This window comes from Erinaceus europaeus, chromosome 17 (assembly GCF_950295315.1).
Source record: "Erinaceus europaeus chromosome 17, mEriEur2.1, whole genome shotgun sequence".
In the NCBI taxonomy this organism is placed as follows: domain Eukaryota; kingdom Metazoa; phylum Chordata; class Mammalia; order Eulipotyphla; family Erinaceidae; genus Erinaceus; species Erinaceus europaeus.
In genome coordinates, this window is record NC_080178.1 from 16,390,845 (window position 1) to 16,412,413 (window position 21,569).

The following is a 21,569-nucleotide window of genomic DNA, read 5'->3' on the forward strand; positions in this document are numbered from 1 at the left end:
GAGGGCAGCCTGAGCAGGCACTTCCTCAGAAGGAAATATTCATCTGGCCTACTCTGACCTCAGCTTCCTCCTGGAAGGAGAATCAGGGGGCTTGCCTTGGCAAGGTGTGGGCTGGACCCCGTGAAGCAAAGGAAGGAAGTTAGAGCCTGGAGGACTGGAGGAGGGGAACAAGGGGCAGCTGAGGAGCAGCACAGGCCCTTCTGCATTCCAGCTGCCAGGCTTACCAGAAGCAAATGTCTTAAGTGTCCCTGACACTGTCTTCTGATTTACTTGGGGGATTTTTTTCTTTTCTGGAACTGGGTAAGAGAAGGGTGCGTCTGCTGGAAGGGGTTCTGAGTAGTAATGGTATCCTTCTCCCTGGGTCCTGGAACCACTTTTGAGGCCAGGGGTTAGAGGCTGTAGTCACCAGCAGGACAGGTTTTTGCTTGTTTGTTTTTGTCATCAGGGTTATTTCTGGGGCTCAGTGCTTTCTTGATGACTCTACTGTTGCCAGGGGCTATTCTTTTTCCCTTTCTTAAACAGAGGGCAAGATACAGACAGATATAAAGAGGGAGATAGAAAAGGAGACACACACACAGAGGAGTGACTACTTGACTGTACATGAGACTCCCCCTGCCCCTGCAGGTGGGGACTTTCAGTTTGAACCCCGGGTCTTTGTGCATGGTAACCTGTGTACTCTACCAGGTGCACCACCACCAGCCCTCAGGACAAGGTCTTTGTACTGAGGTCCTGGAACCTGTGGCATCAGTAGTTGCCCAGGTCCCTGCTGCTGGGGGGAGGTGTTGCTCTCTCCACAGGACCAGGGCTGTGGGGGTGCTGGGAGTGAGCTCAATCACTGGCTTTCCTGCAAGGACCATAATCAGCAGGACATGGTGCAGCGGTGATTAGTGGGGCGCTCCTCCAAGCAGCCTTCTCTTGGTCTTTGGCAAGTTCCAGAGCAGAAGCAGAACCATGACAGCCAGCCAGGGGTAATAATGAAGGGCTGGAATGAGAGTAGTAGTGCCACCCCCCAGCCAGGAATCCTTGTAGGAAGGGCAGAAAGGTGGCTTTTCAGGGGCTTCCGCCGAAGACTTGACAGGAAATGAGAGGATCAGGAATTCTGGGGTGTGAGCCAAAATGACGTGGTCTTTTGAACCCAGGGGTTAGTACGGCCTGGCCATCTCCAGACCCAGTGACCCAGAGGTCCTGCTGAAGAAAAAAATGGGTGACATATAACTGAGGGACCAGGCTGTGTCTGGTTCAGGCCAGGACCCCAAGAGCTTGTTTTGTTTCAGCCACAAAGATGTTAAGGTCACTCAGCACTCCCAGAACAGGGCAGGCAGAGATGAAGCATCAGAGGCATGTATGCAAGAGATCTTTTCCTCAAGAAGAGACCTGGGCCTGGGTGGTGGTGCACCAGGTAGAGTACACACACTACAACGCACAGGGACCAAGGTTCAAGTCCCTGGTCACTATCTGCAGGGGGGATGCTTCATGAATGATGAAACAGGTCTGCAGGTATCTCTCTTTCTCTCTCCTTTTATTTCCCCCTCCCCTCTCAACTTCTTCATTCTACAAAAACCAACCAACCAACCAAATAAACACAAAAAAAGAGAGAAAGAAAGAAAGGGGAGGAGGGAGTAAGACAGGGATGGCCACCAGGAGTAGGCACCGAACCTCAGCAATAACCCTAATGGCAAAAAAAAAAAAAAAAAAAAAAAAAAAAAAAGAAAGACTGAGGAGGAGAAGAAGGAAAAGGAGATTGAGCAACTGGAGGGCAGACAAGGAGCTCAACTCAACTTCCTGTGTGGCCTGCAGTAAGTCACCTGACCTCCCTGGGCCTCAGTTTGCTAAGCTCAGGGCTCCTACAACTCTATGGTGAAGCATCCTTATCATCTGTGGGAAACAGAGGCTCCAGATGCTGGATCCAGCCTGCCTGGCTCTGAGGCCTGGAGTCAGGGCCAGTGGGAGCCACCCTTTCTGCTCTCCTGCCTTTGGGAAGTTCCCGGGAGACGGAGAAATGGAGGATAGCAGCACCAGAGCTGAAACCACAGCCTCAATCCCATCAATCTCCCTGAGCAGACTCCAAGAACGAGGTGGGTGGCATGGACTGCCACTGCACAGACAGGCAGGAGATATTAAAAAGCCGCAATCTGGAGCCCCCAAATCCCTTAACAAATTTTCAAGCACCCTGGGGGCCTGCATGCTGAGGGAAAAGTGGGAATGTCTCATTTCAGAGTGCCCTGGGAGGGCCGGACTCTATTCCAGGAACTCTCTCTCTCTCTCTCTCTCTTTCTCTCTCTCTCTTTTTCTCTCTCTCTCTCCTGGGAGCTTCTGAAGGCCCCACCTGCTATCATTGTGCCCCTTACCTTGCTCAGCACCCAGTCCCTGCTCACCCCCACCCCCCATCAGAATCTGTCTGGCTGGACCTGGAGGAGCTGAAAGGTGATCAGTGCACCCAGGCTAGCTGCTCCAACCCTGGCTCACTGCTCACCTGCTCTGCAAACCTGGGCAGCCTTCCCACACCCTCTGGCCCTCAGTGCCTGTGCCCCCCTAAGTGGAAATAGAAACACCTCCTTCATAGGGGTGCATTGAGAATCAAACAAAATCATTGGCGCAAAGCCAGCAGCACAGTGCCAGGCACAGGGTACAAGCTCAAACTTCAGCCTGCCATTCTTGTTACCCCATAGGGAGGCTCACCTAGATGTTGCTTCCTCTCAAGGATTTCATTTTATTTTTCCTTTTTTCATTCAGCCCTGTCCATCACTCAAACTGCACTTAAATGCCCCCTCTTCCTGGAAGCTCTCTGTGAACAATGCTCCAGGGTGCCATCTCCCTCTGACTCCAAGGGTACACAGTTTATGATTCATTGGGTAGGGATAGGGACCAGTTTCCCTGGGCAAAGTACTTCTGTTTTCACCTGAAAACCTGCCATGGTGGAGGGAGGATGAGAGGGGCAAAGGCACACAGTAGCTGCTTAAGAAACACTGATGCCTGTCAGCTGGCTGATTGCAGGAAACGGGATAAACCCTGGCATACCCAGGACCAGGTCTTCTATTTTTAGAGTTTACATGTTCCTCTAAAAAACGTCCAAATTCCACTCCATCTTTATATTGCCGCCACACCAATCCTTCCCAGCCAGCCAGCCAGATGTACATTTCCCTTCTCTCCACCGAAATATACAAGGATTTGAAAAATGAAGTGCTGGAACTGAGAGTGCAAGATAGAAGTCACCCTGGAGACTGTCTGCTTTTGTAAGGCCAGAAACTGAAGGTGGGGGTGTGGGGAGACCACTCTGGGTGGAGGTGAGTCCTATCTGTTCAGACAGACACTAGGTGCTGGGGAACAGGCACTCTTGTTTGGCGCCCCAGCGCTCTGCCCCAAAGCCATTCACCTTGAGGCCAGCCTTGAGGACTGGGCTATGGTGGGTGGAGACTGGGCTGCAGGGAGGTGGTTGATGGCTTCCCCCTCCATGGGGCTCCATGGTTGGACCTTGGTGGAACATTTGATTATGAATCTGTATTCGTGGTCGACAGAAGTGACCATTTGGTCTGGCAAGACCCTGGGGACAGGAGGTCTTTGTAGCATCTAGCTCTGAGTGGAGGGACAGAGAAAGAGTGAGCATGAGTCTCCCCCCACCTCTTATTTTTTAAATTTATTTTATTATTATTTTTTCCTAGAAGCCCAGAGGCCACATTTACCAGCATATTCCCTGGCCTGTAAGGTGAGTGCTTAGTAATTGTCCAGCTCTGTGCCCAGCGCTTCACAGGTCTTTTACCATCTGGTGTTTACTGCTGCCCAACAGGCCAGGATTGGGATGTCCATCCCCTAATTGAGGAAACTGAGGCACAGAGGGTGCATCATTCACACTGAGTCACACACCACATAGTGGCAGTCTCTAGCTGCCTGTCTCCAAGCCCTCAGCTATCCCCAGGGAGAGAGGTGTCAGAGAAGGACCCTGAGGTAGGTGGAGGTGGAAGCTGTTTGCTCCCCACCCAAGAAGATCAAGGCTGGGAGAGAGACACATGGGCCTGGCCAACCCAAAGCCCACCACCCCTGCTTCTCTCAGCAGTAGCCCTCCGCTGGTAGAGCTGGGCATCCTGCCATCCTCCCCTGCCTGGGGTCCACGGTCCTCACCTGGCATTTCAAAACTGCCTGTTTATCCTATTTCTCTGCTCTGTGTGAGAGGCCAGGGTTCTGTTTGTCCTGTCCCCAAACGAGTCCCTGGTGCCCACAGGGCCTGGCCAGCAGGAGATGCTCAGTCCACATTTGTGCAGAAAGTGAAGGACCGATGTGCCCACCCGCCTGTCCACTCTACCCGTGGGTCTCCATTCATGGGTCAGCGCTGGGCTCCAGCTGAGTCCAAAGGAGGTGGGCCAGGTAGAAGCAATTCTGGAAGGCAGTGGGTGGGCCAGCGAGCCCCCCTCTCCTGTCCCCTAGGCCACCCCTTGGCCCTGCTGTAAACACACACAAAAGGGGGGGGGTAAGGATTCATCCCCTAGCTGGGGGTGGGGTGGTCTGGGAGTATGTTGGGTACTGGCACCCCCATGCCAGGCGGCTGGCTACCTGCTGGACTCCGAGCCTCCGAGCTGTCTGGCTGGGGAAGGGGGAGAGGACAGCTAGGCCCAGGGTCAGGTTGGGGCTCCTTATGGACTTGGGGAGGGTCTGGGAGGTCACTCAGGGGAAGGGACCCCCAAAGACTCCAGACGAGGTGCCGGTGGGCAGCCAGCCTCCTGGCCTCCCCCAACCCGGGGTGTGGGTGTGACTCCCCCAGAGGCAGGGGTGGGTAGGGGTGGACACCAGCTCCAGCCTACGATGCAGGGGCGCGTGCGGGATGGGCGGGAGGGCGCGCGGGAGGGGTGGGGAGAGCAGGGGGCGGGCGGCAGCCTAGGGGCGGGAGGCTTTGGGGGGGTGGAGCCCGGACCGCAGCGCCCGCCGCGAGCTCGGCGCTGGAGCCGCCGCCGCCGCCGCTCCGGACTCGGGACGCTGGGCAGGCGGGCGGCGGGCGGCGGGCTGGCGCTCTGGGAGGCGCCTGCGGCGGCTGTGCTCCCGCGCCCGGGCTGCGGCGCTCCGTCCCGACCGCTGGCTCGAGCCCCTCGCCCCTAGCCGCCCGGCCTCGCCCCGCCCCAACCCCCCGGAGGAGCCCGCCGAGCCCGCGCCGCCCCAGCCCGCGCCGCCGGGCCATGGAGCGGGGCCAGTGAGGGCGGGGGGCCCGGAGGAGGGCGGCCGCGGAGGAGGGCGCGGGGGGCGGAGGATGCCGCCGCCTCTGCCGCCGCCCGCCAGCCCCGGGCGAGCCTGACTGCACGGCCGAGGATGGAGCCGGCGCGGGGCGCCGCAGTGGCTCCCGGGGCGCCCCCGACCAGGTACCCAGGGCTGGGGTGCGGGGAGGCACTCTCTGCAGCAGCCGGGAGGGGCGGGCGCGGCGGGTGACGCCCCTCGGTGGGGGGACAGTCGCTGCGGGCTAGCGGGGTGCTGGGTGCTGGTGGCGGGTGCGCCCCACGATCAGTCCCCCCGCCCCCACCCGGGGAGGGCAGCAAACTTGCGAGCGCGGCGGTCCCCGAGGTCCGCAGGCTCCCGCTGCCCTCAGTGGAGAAGCGCCCCGCCGGCCGGGCTCGGGGCTGCGGACTCGCTCCAGACCCCGGGGTCCCCGCGGCTGCACCAACTTTGGAGACCCGGGCTGCACGCGGAGGCGGGGGCTGCTCCGGCAGGCTCTGGGCTCGGACCCCGCACTGTACCCGCCACTGAGCGGAGCCGAGCCCCCAGGGGCCCGGGGTGGATTGAGCCCCCGGGCGGGAGCCAGGGCCGCTCCCCTCTTGCTCTCCCCTGGGTAGCACCCAGCTGGGTGTGTGTGTGTGGGGGGGGGGGGGCAGCTTTCTTCAGGCTCCGGAGTCAGGCGCTTGTTTTCCCAGTTGAGCGCTCAGCGTGGCCCTGGCCAGGAATCTGGGGGTTAAAAGGGAAGCCCCTAAGGTCGCCCTAAGGTGGTTCTTGGGCCTGATTCCGAGGCCACCAGGTGCCCCTACCCCGCAGAGATGCCTTTTCGGAGGACTGGGCTCCTCACCTCTGTTGCCGGCGTCCTCTCCGTGGACTTAACGCTGCCTCTGAGCAGGAGGCTCCTGAAGGTCTGGGCTGGGGGTCCAGGTGCCAGGGGGCACTAGCCCAGCACTGGCAGGGCAGTGGCGGGTTACGCAGAGGTGGACCCGTGGCCAGTCAAGGACAGACAAGTGGCCCAGAACATTCTGGTGGGTGGTCGGGAGGGAGCAGGAGGCAGAGGGGACTTGGGACCGTGCACAGGGGGACTGGGGGGGGGGGCGAGGTTGGTGCTTTGGCAAGTCAGAGGTGCCAGCAGGTGTAAGAGGCAGCAGGTGGGAAGCCAACTAGCAGTGCCTTGGATCCTCTCCCCTTGAGGTGGGACCTGCTGTCTCAGGCAGAGATCTAACCTGGACAGGCAGCTCCAGGGGACAGTCCTCAGCAGCGAGGGACACTCAGTCATCATGGTGACCTGTTTCTGGCTCTAAGCGCTCTCACCGGCATGACTCACAGGCTAGATCAGTGAGAGGGATCAGGCCTCTTCTCCCTCCTGTGTTCTTTGGAGCTGCTGGGGGTGGGGTGAGGTGGGGGTGAGGAGGTGGGGCAGCTAGTCCTTTGGCCTTAGACCCTGGAGGGGGGAGGGTTGTTGGCAGGAGACTGGCAGGCAAACTTTAGTTCTCCTGTAACTGACCCCATCCTGGCAGGTGAGCAGTCTCCCCACCACCCCATAAAGCCAGTGAAAGTCCCTGCTGGGTCCCTCCAACACCCTCCCCCCGGGGGGCAAAGGGACGTTGACATCAAGGCCATGCCCTGCTCCTGGTACCTGCATTTGATTCCCTGCCACCTCCTCATCTCAGAGCAGGGACATTCACACTGCCCCTCACAGCCCCCTTCTTCTCCTCTTGGCTGGGTACTGCAGAGCTTCTGGCCAGAGGTTCTTCCTCAGCTGTGGCTGAAGTCAAGCTGTTCTCACAGACAGCTCTGTCCCCCCACCCCCGCCACCAAGTGCAGGCTCCCATTAGGAAGAGGGGTGAAGACTCCCCTTCTTTCCTGACCCCTCCACAGGACCCTTCCACCAGAGGAAGGGGCTGGTACTGTTAGTATTGAGCGTGTGTGTGTGTGTGTGTGTGTGTGTGTGTGTGTGTGTGCTGGGCACTCACTTTCTCACACGGAGGAGGGATGCATTTGTGCTCCCCTGAGTCTGAGGGGGGAGGCTTTGCCCACACCTGCCCACTGTGGCGCTCTCTTTACTTTTCCAACTCACTCTGCATTGGATGGGGAGGGTGCATTTATATTCATAATCTGGTTCAGAGAAGGTCCTGAAGCCCTGAGTCACTGTATGGTTTCCATGGAAACAGACTTGTTCGGAGGACTCGGTGTATTGAGGCAGTGGTGGGGGAGAAGGGAAGCATATAGTAAGATCAGGCTCCACAAGTGTGGCAGGAGTTGGACCAAGTCCCTTGGAGGGGGTGTAGGGAGAGCCTGGGCTGTGTTCCGGTGGCCCTAGAGGACCCACTGGGCTCCCTCCTTCAGTGTCTGCTTGCAAACTTCTGTGGCTCCTGGACCCATGTCCACTCAGTTCCCTCCTCAGTGAGGTGGGGGTGACAGGAGGCCTCTCCTTCCACATGGGTGCTCTGAAGGTCAGAGATATCAATATAAGGGAAATGCACTCGGGACGGAGCCCCAGCAAGTGTTCAGCAGCATCACTGTTATTGATTCCCTGGGGGTTGGAAGGACAGCCCAGCGAGCTCCCCTGCATCTGTCGGGGTACCAGCAGCTGGTCTGACATCTGTCAGGGTGGGCCTCCTGCCTTGCTACCCTCTCCCTTGTGGCTCTGGTCCCCCACAACTGGCTACCATCTCTCCCACCCACAGCGCCTTATTCCAGGTGCCCTGGGTACCTGTTCAGACCCCAGCTGCCTGAGAGTCAAGTGGGAACACCCCCCCCCCCCCAGTCCAGATGGATGGGCACAGCTTCCTGTCTCACCCTCCAGCCCAGGTGTGTGTCCATGGTTGGTTTTAGGGTTCCATGGGATGGAACCAGAGGGAGAGGGACAGAGAGAGGCTCAGCTTCTAAGGACAGAGAGAAGGGACTGGGGTGGGCAGAGGATAGCTTACTTAGCTGGGGAATCTGTCTCTCATAGAACTCTCCAGAAAGATAGCAAGCCCTGGCCCTCCCCCAGGTTGACTCTCTGAGCCCAAGTGTTCTCAGCACACCCCTGCGGGCCTGGCCAGTAACTGGCATGTGTTACTGCCGGGCTGGTTTTGGGGAGGGATCCAGCACACCTGCAGGGCAGCCACAACTCTGGGTGCCAGTGACTGCCACCCTCCCTCCCCTTCCTGCTGGAGGCACCCTATCCTGTCTCCATCCTCCTTTCCCATAAGGTAGGTTCCAGCTCTAAGCTCCCTAAAGACAAACGCCCCCCGCCATGACACTCTAAGGCCCTTTCTGTCTGCTCGCCTGCCCTTCCTCCTATTTCATAGATGGAAACACCCTATGGTTCGCCTGGCCATGGCTACATCTAGCTCTGCACCAGCCATGGGGCTGCCCTGTGCTCCTCCCTGGCTCTTCAGCCAGTCTCAGGTGCCCTCCAGTGCCCCCCTGCCCCTTACCCCCCACTGCGGTTTCCTGGCACATTCTTCCCCCAGGTCTCCCCAGATAGCTTCGTTTCACAGTCCTCATTGGTGTTCACAGCACCTTCCAATTTAATATCCTCTGCAAATTTCATTAGCGGACTGTTTACTCCTTTTCTCAGGATCATTAATGAAGATGTTAGATAAGATCTGCCCCAGCTCAGGGTCCTGCTAGCCCTCCTCCCACCCCCTAGTTCTTGTCCTCAGCCCCCTGCCCCTCTGGGCTCTTGGGACATGCCCCTTCTGCCCCATGACAAGTGCTCAGGGCCAGGTCTGTGTGAATTAATTCTGTAAGATTACTCGAGGCGCTGTATCAAATGCTTTGCTAAAAATCGAGATATATTACCCTGCCTGCATTTCCTTCATCTAGCAGACTTGTAATTCTATCAAGAAAGCTATCAAGTTTGTCAGGCATGATTTGTTCTTTATAAATCCCCACGGTGCCGCATGGGGCACAGAGTTCCCGCGTTTCCTAAATGTTTAGAGATTCCCTCTTTGTGCCTGCTCCTTGATTAGAGCGGGAGGCTTAGGCCTCCTGGGGATGGACAGGAGTGAGCTCAGCTCTGTGTGCTCCCCTCTGCTGGCCTCCGCAGACCTCTGCTATAGGAAGCCCTCACCTGCCCTCCCTGGGCCCCTGGGGTTCAGGGGGGAAGGCTGCCCCAAGACTCACCCAGGTTTCACCTTTCCCTTCCCCATAAATTGTCTCTGAACAGGGTAGCTTTAAATAGGTGCTTACAGTGGAGAGCTTAGGGTACAGAGGAGGGAGGAAGGGAAGCTTTGGGGAAGGGCCTTGGAGAGGTGAGGCCCTGCTGGTGCCCTGCAGGCTGGAATCCAGCTCCCAGTACTGCTGCTCTGAGCTGTCACTCAGCCCCGGGGAGCCTTGCCCCTCTGCCCGATTGTAGGGAGGACCCAGGACCCCCCAAACCCAGGCTTGCTCGGCATTCCTACCATGGCAGGGAGCTGCTGCCACTCCCTAGAGCCATTCTGTTTCTGGGACAGAATGCTCTTTTCTGCAGGTAGCAGTCCTTAGTGCTTCTCACCCTGGGGCTGGAGGGTGACCACTGACCTGGACCAGTGCTGGGTTTTGAGGGGCAGGGAGCCCCTTTCTGGGTCTGGGGCCACTTTGCACCCCATTTTAGGCCAGGAGGTAACGAAGACAGACATTTAGTGCATCCCCCGCCCCGGTCTCGGGGATCACCTTCCTTTTTGTGCCCCACCTGGGGAGAGAGGACTCCCTGGAGGTGGTGATATAGGCCAGACCCTTTTGGTGTCTGGGGAGGGGAGTCACGAAGGGCCTCAGGTAGTTCCCTTTCACCTTCTGGGGACACGAGGTAGGGGCCTGATCCTTAGGGAGAGCCCAGAGGTGCTCACTGGATGAGCCCGTGGCTGTGCCGGGGTGAATGCTGAGCTTGGGGCCACGTGGCCCTCTTGGTCTTGGTGGTCCCTGCTGTTCCTCTCTCGTCACCAGGTGCTGGGGAGGTATGGCTTAGGAGGGGGCTCTAAGCTTTGTGGTTTGGGTTGGAGTCTGGGGGTCCTGGGAGCTAAGCATGAACTCTGAACCCAGCATGGAGGGACTGTGCACACTTGACCAGCAGTCTGGGACTGTTCTCACTCTGGTGTGGCTGCTGGAGCCAGAATGGGGGAGGACAGGAAATGGGGAACTTTCCTCCCAGTCTTGGGACTGAAGGGGCCTCCCACTGCAGGCTGGGCTGTGGTAGGACCAGCAGGCAGGGAGCTGGCCCTTCTGACTCATCCATCCCTGCTGGGCGGCTGGAGCCCGGCACTGGTGGCCTGGCTCAGCCTCCCTCCCACTGCTCAGGTCAGCCAGGCCCGCTGAGCGGCTAGTCTCCGACCTCAGGCAGAGCTGCTGCCTGTTTAATTCCCAGGCCACCACCCTGGCACCACTGCCTTTTTGGCTGTGAGGGTGACCTGCTTCCTACCCCCAAATCATGATTGTGAGTTTCTACTTAATGAGTTCTTGCTCATTGTGTGAAGTATCCTTGGTGGACGTCCAAATCAGATGTTTAAAAGGATCTGTTATTGGGGCTGGGTGGTGGCACACCCAGCAGAGTGCCCAAGTACCCCAGTTAAAGCCCCTGGCCTCAACCTTCAGAAGGGAAGGTTCATGAGAAGTGAAGCAGTGCTGCAGGCGTCTGTCTTTCTCCTTTTTCCCCCTTCCCTCTTGATTTCTCTCTGTCTCTATCCAATAAGTAAATAAATAAAGTATTTAAAAAGGAAGTATCCGTGACAACATTCTGTCCCATTTCACAGATGGAGACAACGGAGGCATGAGGGGGCCAAAAGCTTTTGCTCAAGGTCTCGCAGCTGGAAAGCCACAGCTGTGGGCTCCAAGCCAGGCCTGTCTGTGCCACAGTTGGGGTGCCCAGCCTCTGCTTGTCCTGCCTCTTTGCATACCTGTGGATAACTTCATTTTTTAAAATATGTATTTATTCCCTTTTGTTGCCCTTGTTGTTTACTGTTGTAGTTATTATTGTTGTCATTGATGTCATCATTGTTAGATAGGACAGAGAGAAATGGAGAGAGTGGGTAACTTAAGGAAGTTGGAGAATTCTTGGGTGTCCTCAGGGCCATATGAGTGGACGTGAGTGTGACCTGCTTTGGAGGCCTGAGCTCCTGAAGGGGCAGGGCAACTCTGAGGATGGAGAGGAGTTGGCCTGCTGGTGGTTCGGCCTCTGCTCTGGAACCTTGCTGTGAACTTGCTCTCCCTGCTGCTGACACCTGCAGCACCATGGGGCTGTGCCCACAGGGTCTGTGGATAGGCCGGTGTGCTCCGGGACTCGAGAGATTTTGCTTATATGCTGACCCGACTTCAATTTTTTTCAGACTTTCATTCCCTGATTTTCCCCTTGCCTCAATTTCATCTGCTTTAAGGTCTAGGTCTCTGTCTCTGCCTCTGTCTCTCTCTCTCTCCAGCCATGCCTTGCAGTTCTGTGTTTTAGCCTCACCTTGGTAATGTTGGTGGATGGAACTGGCTACTGCAGACACAGGGCTCTGGCATTTCTTCTCTGCAGACTCCATCTCTGGCTGTCAGTTCCTCCCTTCCAGGCTCCCTGTCTTGGCTTCTGCCCCCACCCCACCCCCCGCCAAAACCTGAGGAACCATGATCCAGTCTAGTCCAGGTTCTTTTTCCTCTCTTTCCCATCTCACCAGCGCTCCACAGTCTGTTTCAAGGGAGAAATGCAGGGAGGGGAGTCCTTGCTGAGGACCAGGCCTTGGCCTCCCTTCCAGCGCTCACTCACGCACTCACTCCACTCCTGTCCTGCCCTGCCCATTGTGGTCTGCCTGACCCCAGCAGAGCCCTGCTCCCACACCAAGGTGCCCTGGCAGTGGAGGAGGGGACAGCAGCAGGCAGTGCCAGGGACCAGGTGGCAGGTACGGTGAGGTCACCAGTCACTCCACCAGCCCTCACATGAGCAGCTTTTCTCTACCCCTAAGAGTTAACAAGCTGAACTCAGAAAGCCTGGTGTAAACTGTGCCTTCGTCCTCCCACGCCCGGAGCCTGCTTCCCCCACTGGGCAGCTACAGTTACCGCTTCAAGTGCAAGTTCTTTCAGTGGATGTTTATACAGAGCCCCCAGCCCCCATGACTTTAAAGTTAGAAAGGGCGGTCTACTATTGCACATGTATTTTCTTTCTCTCTCTCTTTTAATAATAATAAATGTATATAAATACATACTTTTTTTTTTTTTCTAAATCATCATTAGGGTTTCACCACTCCAGGCTGACATTTTTCAGATCAAGAGATAGGTGGACAGATAGACGGACAGAGAGAGAGGTGAGAGGGAAAGACCCCACACCGCTGAAGCTTCCACCCGGTGGTGCGCATGGCAAAGCAGACCCCTTCCCAGGTGAGCTCCCTCGCCAGCCCCCTCAGTAGCACACCTCAGGGGTGGCTGTGCATCTGTGCACATGCATGGGAGCCTGCTCTCACACAGCCGGCTGGAAACAGAATCTGGGGTTGGGGTGAGAATGCTACTAACCCACGGCTGAGGCTGTAGGGAAGATGTATTTGGGGTGGGCTTTAGGAGGCCCAGGATGCTGCTTCTTGTGTGTGCAGATTGTGGGGTCTTTCTGGGAAGAGGGGTCTGTGGCCACACACAGCTCTTGGTTGTGCAGGATTTTATACAATGGGCAGTGGGGGGCTGACACAGCTGGGGGCAGGTGCCCTTGGTTCTTTCTCCCCTTCCCCCCCCAGTCTTGGGGCCTTCTTGAGCTTGATTGAGGCTTTCTCACTCTTCGAGGAGGGTTCCCCCTCCCACCCCTACAGTGGGAAGGAAGAGCCTTAGAGGTTCCCTTAGCCAAGGCACTGAGAGGGGCCAGGGTTGGAGTTCAAGCTCTCTCAGCCAGGGCCCAGAGCCTGTGGGCCGCTCCAGCAAGTAGCTGAGTCCCTTCCCTGCTGAGGAGACCAGGCCTGTTGCTTCTTGCTCCTCCACGTGTGTGGATGAGGACGAGGGGTATCGGGAGCCTCAGTAGGCATGTCAGCATCTCAACTCCCTGCTCCTCCTGCTCACTTCAGGCTGCAGCCAACCTGCCTGAGGCAGGGTTGAGGCTGCACTGCAGTGTGTGGCCGCGAGAGGGCAGCAGGGAAGCCACTGCTGTGACTCAGGCAGCTGGGAGAGGGAAGAAGAGTTCTCCTGCAGGGAGAGGTCTGCCCTGCCCCTCCACCCCCTCCCCTGCAGACAAGGGTGTGTGTCCTTCACTGTCACAGCCAGTGACGGTCTGTTCTGAGGGGCTTCTTCCAGACAGAGAGCAAACAAGACTTGTGGTTCTCAAGCCAGTGGCATTTATTGAGTGCTTACTCTATCAGCCTGTTAGTCCTCAAAACAGCCTTGTTAAATCACTCCTGTTCTGTAGGTGAGAATCCAGAGGCTCAGAGAGTTAAGTAAATATGGCCATCAGCAGGCCTGGTGTTGGGGTCACTTCTGTTTGAGGAAGGAGGAAGCCTTCTCTATAGCTCCTGTCCTGGACAGTTGCCTTAAGTCTTACAGAGGAGGACTCCGACCCAGATGCACAGACATGCTAAGTGACAGGTGGCCTGAGCCCTCAGCTCTGAGTTGTAAAATGGAGGTGTCCTCCATCCCTGCCTTGTGCCTGAACCCTGAAAACTGAGCTTTCTGCTTGCAGTAAGAACTCACCAACCTGTTCAACAGAAGTGATAGATTCTGGGCTCCTGAGCCCAAGGCTAGCCTGGGTTTTGACTAGGCAGGGCTGGAAGGAGACTGTGTCAGGGAGGGGCCTGGGTTCCCAGGATGGCTTGGTGGACAAGGACATGGAGGAGTCTTTTGCAGTGGCCAAAGCTGGGAACGTCGACCTGGCCCTGGAGCCTCTGGTTTCCAGGGCAAGACACTTCTGGCATACCAAGGACGCTTGGCTGGTCCTGGGCCCTGCTCTGCCAGGCTGGCAGGGGAGTGAGGGTATTTCCAGAAGAGCTCAGGCTCTTCATCTTCCTGTTCCCATGCCCTGGCTTTGCCCTCTCAGGGGGCAGGGGGATGCTCTGGTGCTGGATTTCCAGACACATCCCCCTCCTGGGCACACAGGCTGCACCTGCCACTAGGAGTCCCACTTCCTTAGAGCTGTATATTAGTACCTGGTGGCTTTGGTCACTTCTGACCTATTAGCAAAGGCAGCAGCTTTCAATGCTGCCGTTAGTTTTCATTGGGGAGGGCAGCTGTGTGTGTGTATGTGTGTGTGTGGGGGTGGGATTAATGGTTTTCTTCCTGCAAGAAAACGTGGGGCCATAAGGTGGGGTTGACTCAGCGGGCAGAGTGCAGGACTTTTGAAAGACGCTGGGTCTGATCACTGGTCTAATTAAAGTGGAATAAAACAAGTCTCAGAAGGGTTGGGTGATGACACACTGAGTAGTGCACATGGTACAATGCATAAGGATCTGGGTTCAAGCCCCTTGTTCCCACCTGTGGGGGCTTCATGAGTAGTGAAGCAGTGTTGCATGTGTCTCTTCTCTGTTGCTCTCCTTCTCTTCCCCCCTCCCCTCTCAATTTCTGTCTTTATCCAAAATCAGTACATACACAATTAAAAAAGTCTTAGAAAACAAAAGGCTCACGTGACTCAGACCGCTAGAGTTCAGTGAAGTCTCATTAAAGGGTCCTGTGCCCTGCCTTGATGGGGAGCAGTGGGATGGGAGAAGCTGTGTGTGGAGCCCAGAGCACACTGCCTAGGCTGGCATTCCTGGCTGTGCCCTTCTCAGGGTTGTGAGGGGAGATGTTATCTCCCTTTGCAGAGCCTCGGCTTCCTCATCTACAGAATGGGCACATGGTGCTAGTGACCTAGCACCAGGGCGAGGCTGAGATGAGCTAACACCTGAGAAGAGCATAAATGGCCAGCAGAGCGATACTTGCCTTCCTCCAGGTCAGCTCCTGTAGTGCCCAGGACAGCAGCTGGCTTCCAGTAGACATCAGATATCAACAAGCAGACATACAGGAATTACGCTCATGAAATGACATCACAGCTCAGAGAATGGTAGCTTAAAGACCTCACCATACACCGTTAGCGATGGCATGCCCTACCTGTTCCTTAATGGGGTACACACTGGTCTAGGGGTGCCTGGCTGGGTGGGACTGCACTCTGCGGGTTGAGGGGGCCACATTTCATGCACCAAGGTGGCGCTCTTTGGGCACCTCACCCACTCACAGGAGACCCTGCCCTTGGCTGCTACATTCTCCTGGTGGGTGCCGGGCTGTACCTTGCGAATCTGGAGGTGGGGGTGGGCTGGGCGGCCATTGGTGCTGGTTTCTCTCTGATCACCTTAGGGCTGCCTGAGAGTTTGGGCTGTGTCTTTCTCCTGTGTACTGTCACCTGGTGATGTGGTGCTACTTCCTCTGGGAGTTAAGCAGGGTTCCAGCAGGAGTCCTGGGGCTGGGAGCCCAGCCGGGCCACTGGCGTCTCAGCCCAGCCTCTGTGGCCCTCCTCAGGCAAGTAGGCCTTATCTGCTCCAGTTTTTATCTCTAAATGGATGGGAAATGGAAGCACTGGTCTTAAGAGTCTGACCGTAGTCTCTCAGGCTCTGAATCTCCATTTCTCCACGTGAACCAAGGGAGTGAAGACCCCCAGCGCCCCAGGAGGCAGGGTGTGTGTAAGGAATAACGTGGTGTCTGAGTTTGGGGAAGCCAAGCTAGGAAGCAGGACTGGGAAAGGAGGATCCACTCTCTCCAGCCCTGAGGGAGTCATGCCAAGTAGTGAGACTTGAGGGGGGTGGTATTCACAAAACAGGGGCTCGCTCATTGGCCTGGAGCTCACAGGCCAACACAAGCGGAGGGGCGAAGGGAAGAAAGGAATGTGCTCCAAGTCTGCGACCCTGTCTGCCTCCTTCCAAGGTCTGGCCCCTCCTCAATTTGCAAACGGACTGGGATAAAGAGTGTTAGGAGGTCAAGTGCATGAGCTGGGGAGACAGCAAGTTAGAGCTACTGGGCTCTGGGGAGCCCTCTAGATGCCAGCGTGTGACCTCAGGCAGGCTGCCCCTGCTGCCCATGTCAGCCTTTTTGCCCATGGAAATGGAACGAATGCTGGCACCGGTGTGATTGTGCCCAGCACTTGCCCTGGGGAACAGCACAGTCAGGAAGTCTTCCTGGTCCTGGTCCATTTGGCATTTGCCTTGCAGGTAGCTGCAGTCTCTCCACTGTGGCTGGAGGAAGAGCCTCCCTCCTTGGTGCTCCCGTGCCCTGGGTCTCTGCCTGGGGCCTTTCTCCATTCTGCTGAAGCTACCTTTCCCATCTAGGGGTCCAGGTGAGCCCCCCCCTCCCCCACAAAGGAATCACTTCACAAGTCACATTGGAAGGGTCTGGCTTGTTCTGCCCATTTCCTCTGCAGACCAGTCTGGGACCACCTTGCCTCTGACATCCTGGGGGGTGTTGTGGCCAGTGGGTCTTTCTGCAGCTCCCTTGGGTGGGAGTGGTGGCAGTGGGGTGCCAACTCTCAAGTTAGCTGGTATATAGGCTTCCCGGCACCCTGCCCACTGGGTCCTGGCATGAGCCGAGAAACTCCTGCTTGCTGAGAGGGCATGAGGTGGGGTGTCATGGTGCCCAGGACTCAGAGCTGCACCCAAGGGGCCCAGCAACAGCACCAGGTTATTTGGTGACCTCAGTCAGTGCTCAACTGGGGAGAGCAGGTAGGACCTTCATCTTCCGATGGGTCACAGGTAGTGGGAGAGAAGGTCCAGGAAGGCGGGCACTGGGACCCCCCTCCCCCTGCTCTGCTTAGAAACTCCCTCCTCCTTGTCTCCCTGCAGTTGCTGGCCACAGGACTGTTGCACAGGCTCAGCCCGGAGACCTGGTGACTCGGTGCAGCCCTCTCTGGTGAGTGCTGGACGCCTCTCCGCATTGGCTCTGGGAGCACCTCCAGCCTTCTGGGGAGCCTGGGAGCCGAAGAGACTTCCAGATGCCCAGGTGGGCTCCTTGCCCTGGGTCCGCGCACACCCTCCTCTCCCCTGCCATCCCTTCCTCCTCCCTGCCTGGCTTCCCAGGACCTCGCTCACTGGCTGCACACTGGCTGGGGGTGGGGGTGGGGTGGGGGGTGGCGGCGGCTTCTGGGGGACCTCCCCCCACCCCCAGCTCCCTGACCGCCGCCCCCCTTGCCCTGCAGACCCCTGCATGGTGGAGAAGCAGCCCCATGAAGGTGCCCAGCCATGCAATGTTCCTGGAAGGCTGTCCTCCTCCTCGCCCTGGCCTCCATCGCCATCCAGTACACGGCCATCCGCACCTTCACGGCCAAGTCCTTCCACGCCTGCCCCGGGCTGGCCGAGGCGGGGCTGGCCGAGCGGCTGTGCGACGAGGGCCCCACCTTCGCCTATAACCTGTCGCGCAAGACCCACATCCTCATCCTGGCCACCACCCGCAGCGGCTCGTCGTTCGTGGGCCAGCTCTTCAACCAGCACCAGGACGTCTTCTACCTGTTCGAGCCCCTGTACCACGTGCAGAACACGCTCATCCCGCGCTTCACGCAGGGCAAGAGCCCGGCCGACCGGCGGGTCATGCTGGGCGCCAGCCGCGACCTGCTGCGCAGCCTGTACGACTGCGACCTCTACTTCCTGGAGAACTACATCAGGCCGCCGCCCATCAACCACACCACCGACCGCGTCTTCCGCCGCGGGGCCAGCCGCGTGCTGTGCTCCCGCCCCGTGTGCCAGGCCCCGGGCGCGGCCGACCTGGTGCTGGAGGAGGGCGACTGCGTGCGCAAGTGCGGCCATCTGAACCTGACCGTGGCCGCCGCGGCCTGCCGCGAGCGCAGTCACGTGGCCATCAAGACGGTGCGCGTGCCCGAGGTCAACGACCTGCGCGCGCTGGTGGAGGACCCGCGCCTCAACCTCAAGGTCATCCAGCTGGTGCGCGACCCGCGCGGCATCCTGGCGTCGCGCAGCGAGACCTTCCGCGACACCTACCGCCTGTGGCGCCTGTGGTACGGCACGGGCCGGAAGCCCTACAACCTGGACGTGACGCAGCTGACCACCGTGTGCGAGGACTTCTCCAACTCCGTGGCCACCGGCCTGACGCGGCCCGCGTGGCTCAAGGGCAAGTACATGCTGGTGCGCTACGAGGACCTGGCGCGCAACCCCATGAAGAAGACCGAGGAGATGTACGGCTTCCTGGGCATCCCCCTGGACGCGCAGGTGGCGCGCTGGATCCAGAACAACACGCGGGGCGACCCGGCCCTGGGCAAGCACAAGTACGGCACGGTGCGCAACTCGGCCGCCACCGCCGAGAAGTGGCGCTTCCGCCTGTCGTACGACATCGTGGCCTTCGCGCAGAACGCCTGCCAGCGGGTGCTGGCGCAGCTGGGCTACCGGATGGCCGCGTCGGAGGAGGAGCTCAAGAACCCCGCCGTCAGCCTGGTGGAGGAGCGGGACTTCTCCCCCTTCTCGTGACCCTGCGCCGCCCCGGCCGGCCGGCAGGGGGCGCCCTCCCGGCTGGGCGAACACGGAGCGTCTCTAACTGTTGTTGCCTTACTCCCCCTCCCCACTCCGGTGCGCGCCCCTGCGCTGTGGCTGCGGCTGCGGCTGCGGCTGGTGTCCTTCCTGCCGCCCGCCCAGGTCCCCGCGGGCCTCTTTCTTTTGTCTTTGAAATTTGCACTAAGTCTTGGACGGGAATGCTTGGGGCAGAAGGGGAACACAGGGGTGTCGGGCTCACGTGGAAGGGGACAATGTTTACAAGCACCACCCTCACACCGCCCGAGAGCCGCCCACCCCCCAGCCACACGCCTGGCTCCCAAGGCTTTCAGCCGCCGCGGTCAGGGGCTGGGCTTTCTTGCACTTTTTCTGCAAGGCGAGTGAGTGGTTGCAAACATACACGGCCACCTGGCTCTCATCCACGAGTGGTGTTGACCCCTTCCCTCGCCCCACCCCCGGCCCCCCACTGCCCCCTCCTCCCCACCCCTGCCTGTCGGTCAGCAGGTTTTTACTGTGAGGTGAATGTGGATCTTTATTTTCTTCCAGTCTGTGGTGATGCTGTCTGTCTGTCTGTCTGTCTGAGTCTTGTGGCTGCCCTGGGACCGGTGATGGCTGATGGATCTTATGGGGTTCTGACTGATCCCTGGAGTCCATCTGTGATATTTCTTTGTGCCAAAAATAATAATGATAATAGAAAAGAAAAAAAAAAGAGTGGATCAGTTTGCTAAATGAACATGAAATGCTTTATGTGTTTTCTGTAAATAAAAGAGAATCATAACATGTGTGCGTGATTGTGGGACCTTCTTCCCTGGCCAGGCTGAACTCTGGGTGCTTCTGGTTTGGGGGAAGTGAGAGGGAAGGAGATGGAAACTGGGTGACAAGCCTCTGGACTTTACGACCTCATCAGCAGTGGCCCTGGAGGTGGCATAGTGGCTAAAGCCCTGGACTTACAAAGCATGAGGTCCTGAGTTCAGTCCCTGGCATCGCATGTGCCAGAGTGATGCCTTGCTTCTCCCTCTACAATCAATAAAAACGGAAAACACAAACAAACAAACAAAAAACTTCGCCATCACCCTCAGATTTCATTTCCCTTCTGTGAATTGAGACCGGTCACTTTCCAATCTGGACTGATGTTCAAAATACATCCCTTACAACTAGGTCTTCTCACCTGATCAGTGTCCAAGGCTCAGCATGAGGTCCTGGTGACTTCTTCCTGTGTTGAGTGTGACTTTCTTCATGGTGGGCCTGGGGCCAAGCTAGCTGGAAGGGCAGGGTGGCCCCTTGCCACCATCTTCAGGCCACTGTAGGTGCCTACGCCAGGCAGCTGTGCTGATTCCCCTGCCTGTCCCCACCAACTAGCATTTTCCTTCTGGCTGCTCCCCCAGCTCTTAGTCCATGAGAACAGCTGGTCCCTGGGGTGGAGATCACAGCTCTGTTGTCTCTGTACTATGAGAGTGCTGGGTCGGGGAGTTCGTAAGCCAGGGTCAGTGATTCTGAGCTTCCCAGGGAAGCTCACTCCTGAGTCAGGACACAGATTTAGCGTCTGTAGTGGAAGCCTTAAGAGGAGCAGTCCAGGGCCTGGGCAGTGGCACATCTGGTTAAGCACACACATAGCATGAGCAAAGGCATAGGTTCAAGCCTCCAGGTCTCCACCTATGTGTGGGAGGTCTCTTTATGATGAGTGAAGTGGAGCTACAAGTGTCTCTTTTCTCTTTCTCTCACCCCTCTCAAACTCTGTCCTATCAAATAAAAGAAACAAAACAGGGAGTCGGGTGGTAGTGCAGTGGGTTAAGTGTAGGTGGTGCAAAGCTCAAGGACCGCGTAACGATCCCGGTTCGAGCCCCCGGCTCCCCACCTGCAGGGAAGTCACTTCACAGGCAGTGAAGCAGGTCTGCAGGTGTCTATCTTTCTCTCCCCCCTCTGTCTTCCCCTCCTCTCTCCATTTCTCTCTGTCTTATCCAACAATGACATCAATAACAACAACAACAAAAAACAAGGGCAACAAAAGGGAATAAATAAATAAATATTAAAAAAAAAAGAAACCAAATAGCAACCCAAGCAGGATAGACTGTTTGGGCTCATTTTCTGGGTGACAGTGGCTCCCAGGGCTTATACCCAGGTGCCAGGGACCCTGGCTTTTCCCACCTTGCTGCAGTCCCGTCACGCTAAGGTGTTGCCCTTGACTCCTTAGGCAGCTGGAAGGAGAGAACAACCAAGAGCTCACCCTGCTGCTAGTTGTGAACCAAGCCCCCACTGTCAGAGGCACCACTTTTACTCCTGCCTCACTGACTGCAACCTGCTCATAGATGCAGTCATAAGGAGTTGCAAGGAAGGCTGGGAAATGGAGTCTTCTGTGCTGGGTGACAGTGAGTGCTGGGTGCTGGGTGGCCCTGGAGTCAAAGGCTTCCTTCTTTGGGCTTTGGCTGCTTTTTTGCAAGAGAGTCAGTGTGATTAATTATTGGGGGTGTCAAGACCAGGCTGCCGGTCTGGAAGAGTCTCCTTCAGGTCATGTGGACAGGGCCTGGAGTTCCCAACGGCCTCTTCTCGGTGCTGCTCAGTATCATTGTTACTCTGACCTGTGGTGGGTGGCACCCTGTAAGCTGACTTCATGATGTCAGTACTCACACGGGCAAGCTTTCTTCAGTGCCCCAGGGCTAGTGGTCCCCTCACCCCTTCACCTCCCAGTGAAGACCTGAGTTTCAGGAGGCCACAACTTGTGGGTTCACTTATAGGAAGTGGTGTTGTGGCTCTTGTCTCCCAGGACCTTCCCTCCCTTCTCTCTCTGACCTTCCTGCCTTGGTCATTCCCAGCCAGGGGATCTCTCTTCCAAGATGTTAGTTTAGAGTTGGAACTGTGAGGCATTGGAGCATGTGGCCTAGTTGGAAAGAACCCTTTGATTACCATGACAGAAGACGTTCCTTATTTAGAAATTAATAGGTTTAAAACTGAAAAAAAAAATTCCTCCCTCTCTCTTGCTCTCTTTCCAGAGCATTGCTCAGCTCTGGCTGCTGGTGG

The 21,569-nt window shown here is 57.4% G+C and overlaps 1 protein-coding gene across 5 annotated transcripts; it reads left to right on the forward strand.

Moving 5' to 3' along the window:
* Positions 1-4,951: 4,951 nt before the first annotated feature.
* On the forward strand, positions 4,952-19,334 carry CHST1 (carbohydrate sulfotransferase 1). 5 transcript variants are annotated; one of them, XM_060176541.1, is made up of 4 exons: positions 4,952-5,342; positions 16,275-16,399; positions 16,902-16,965; positions 17,254-19,334. In XM_060176541.1, exon 4 carries the CDS (start codon positions 17,298-17,300, stop codon positions 18,531-18,533), a length of 1,236 nt encoding a protein of 411 aa, XP_060032524.1. In that variant the 5' UTR covers positions 4,952-5,342; positions 16,275-16,399; positions 16,902-16,965; positions 17,254-17,297; the 3' UTR covers positions 18,534-19,334. The 5 variants fall into 5 exon arrangements, with proteins under 5 accessions (XP_060032524.1, XP_060032526.1, XP_060032527.1 ...); XM_007519097.3 differs by having other exon boundaries at positions 4,954-5,342; positions 16,902-17,058; positions 17,255-19,334; XM_060176543.1 differs by lacking the exon at positions 16,275-16,399.
* The last annotated feature ends 2,235 nt before the right edge of the window (positions 19,335-21,569 follow it).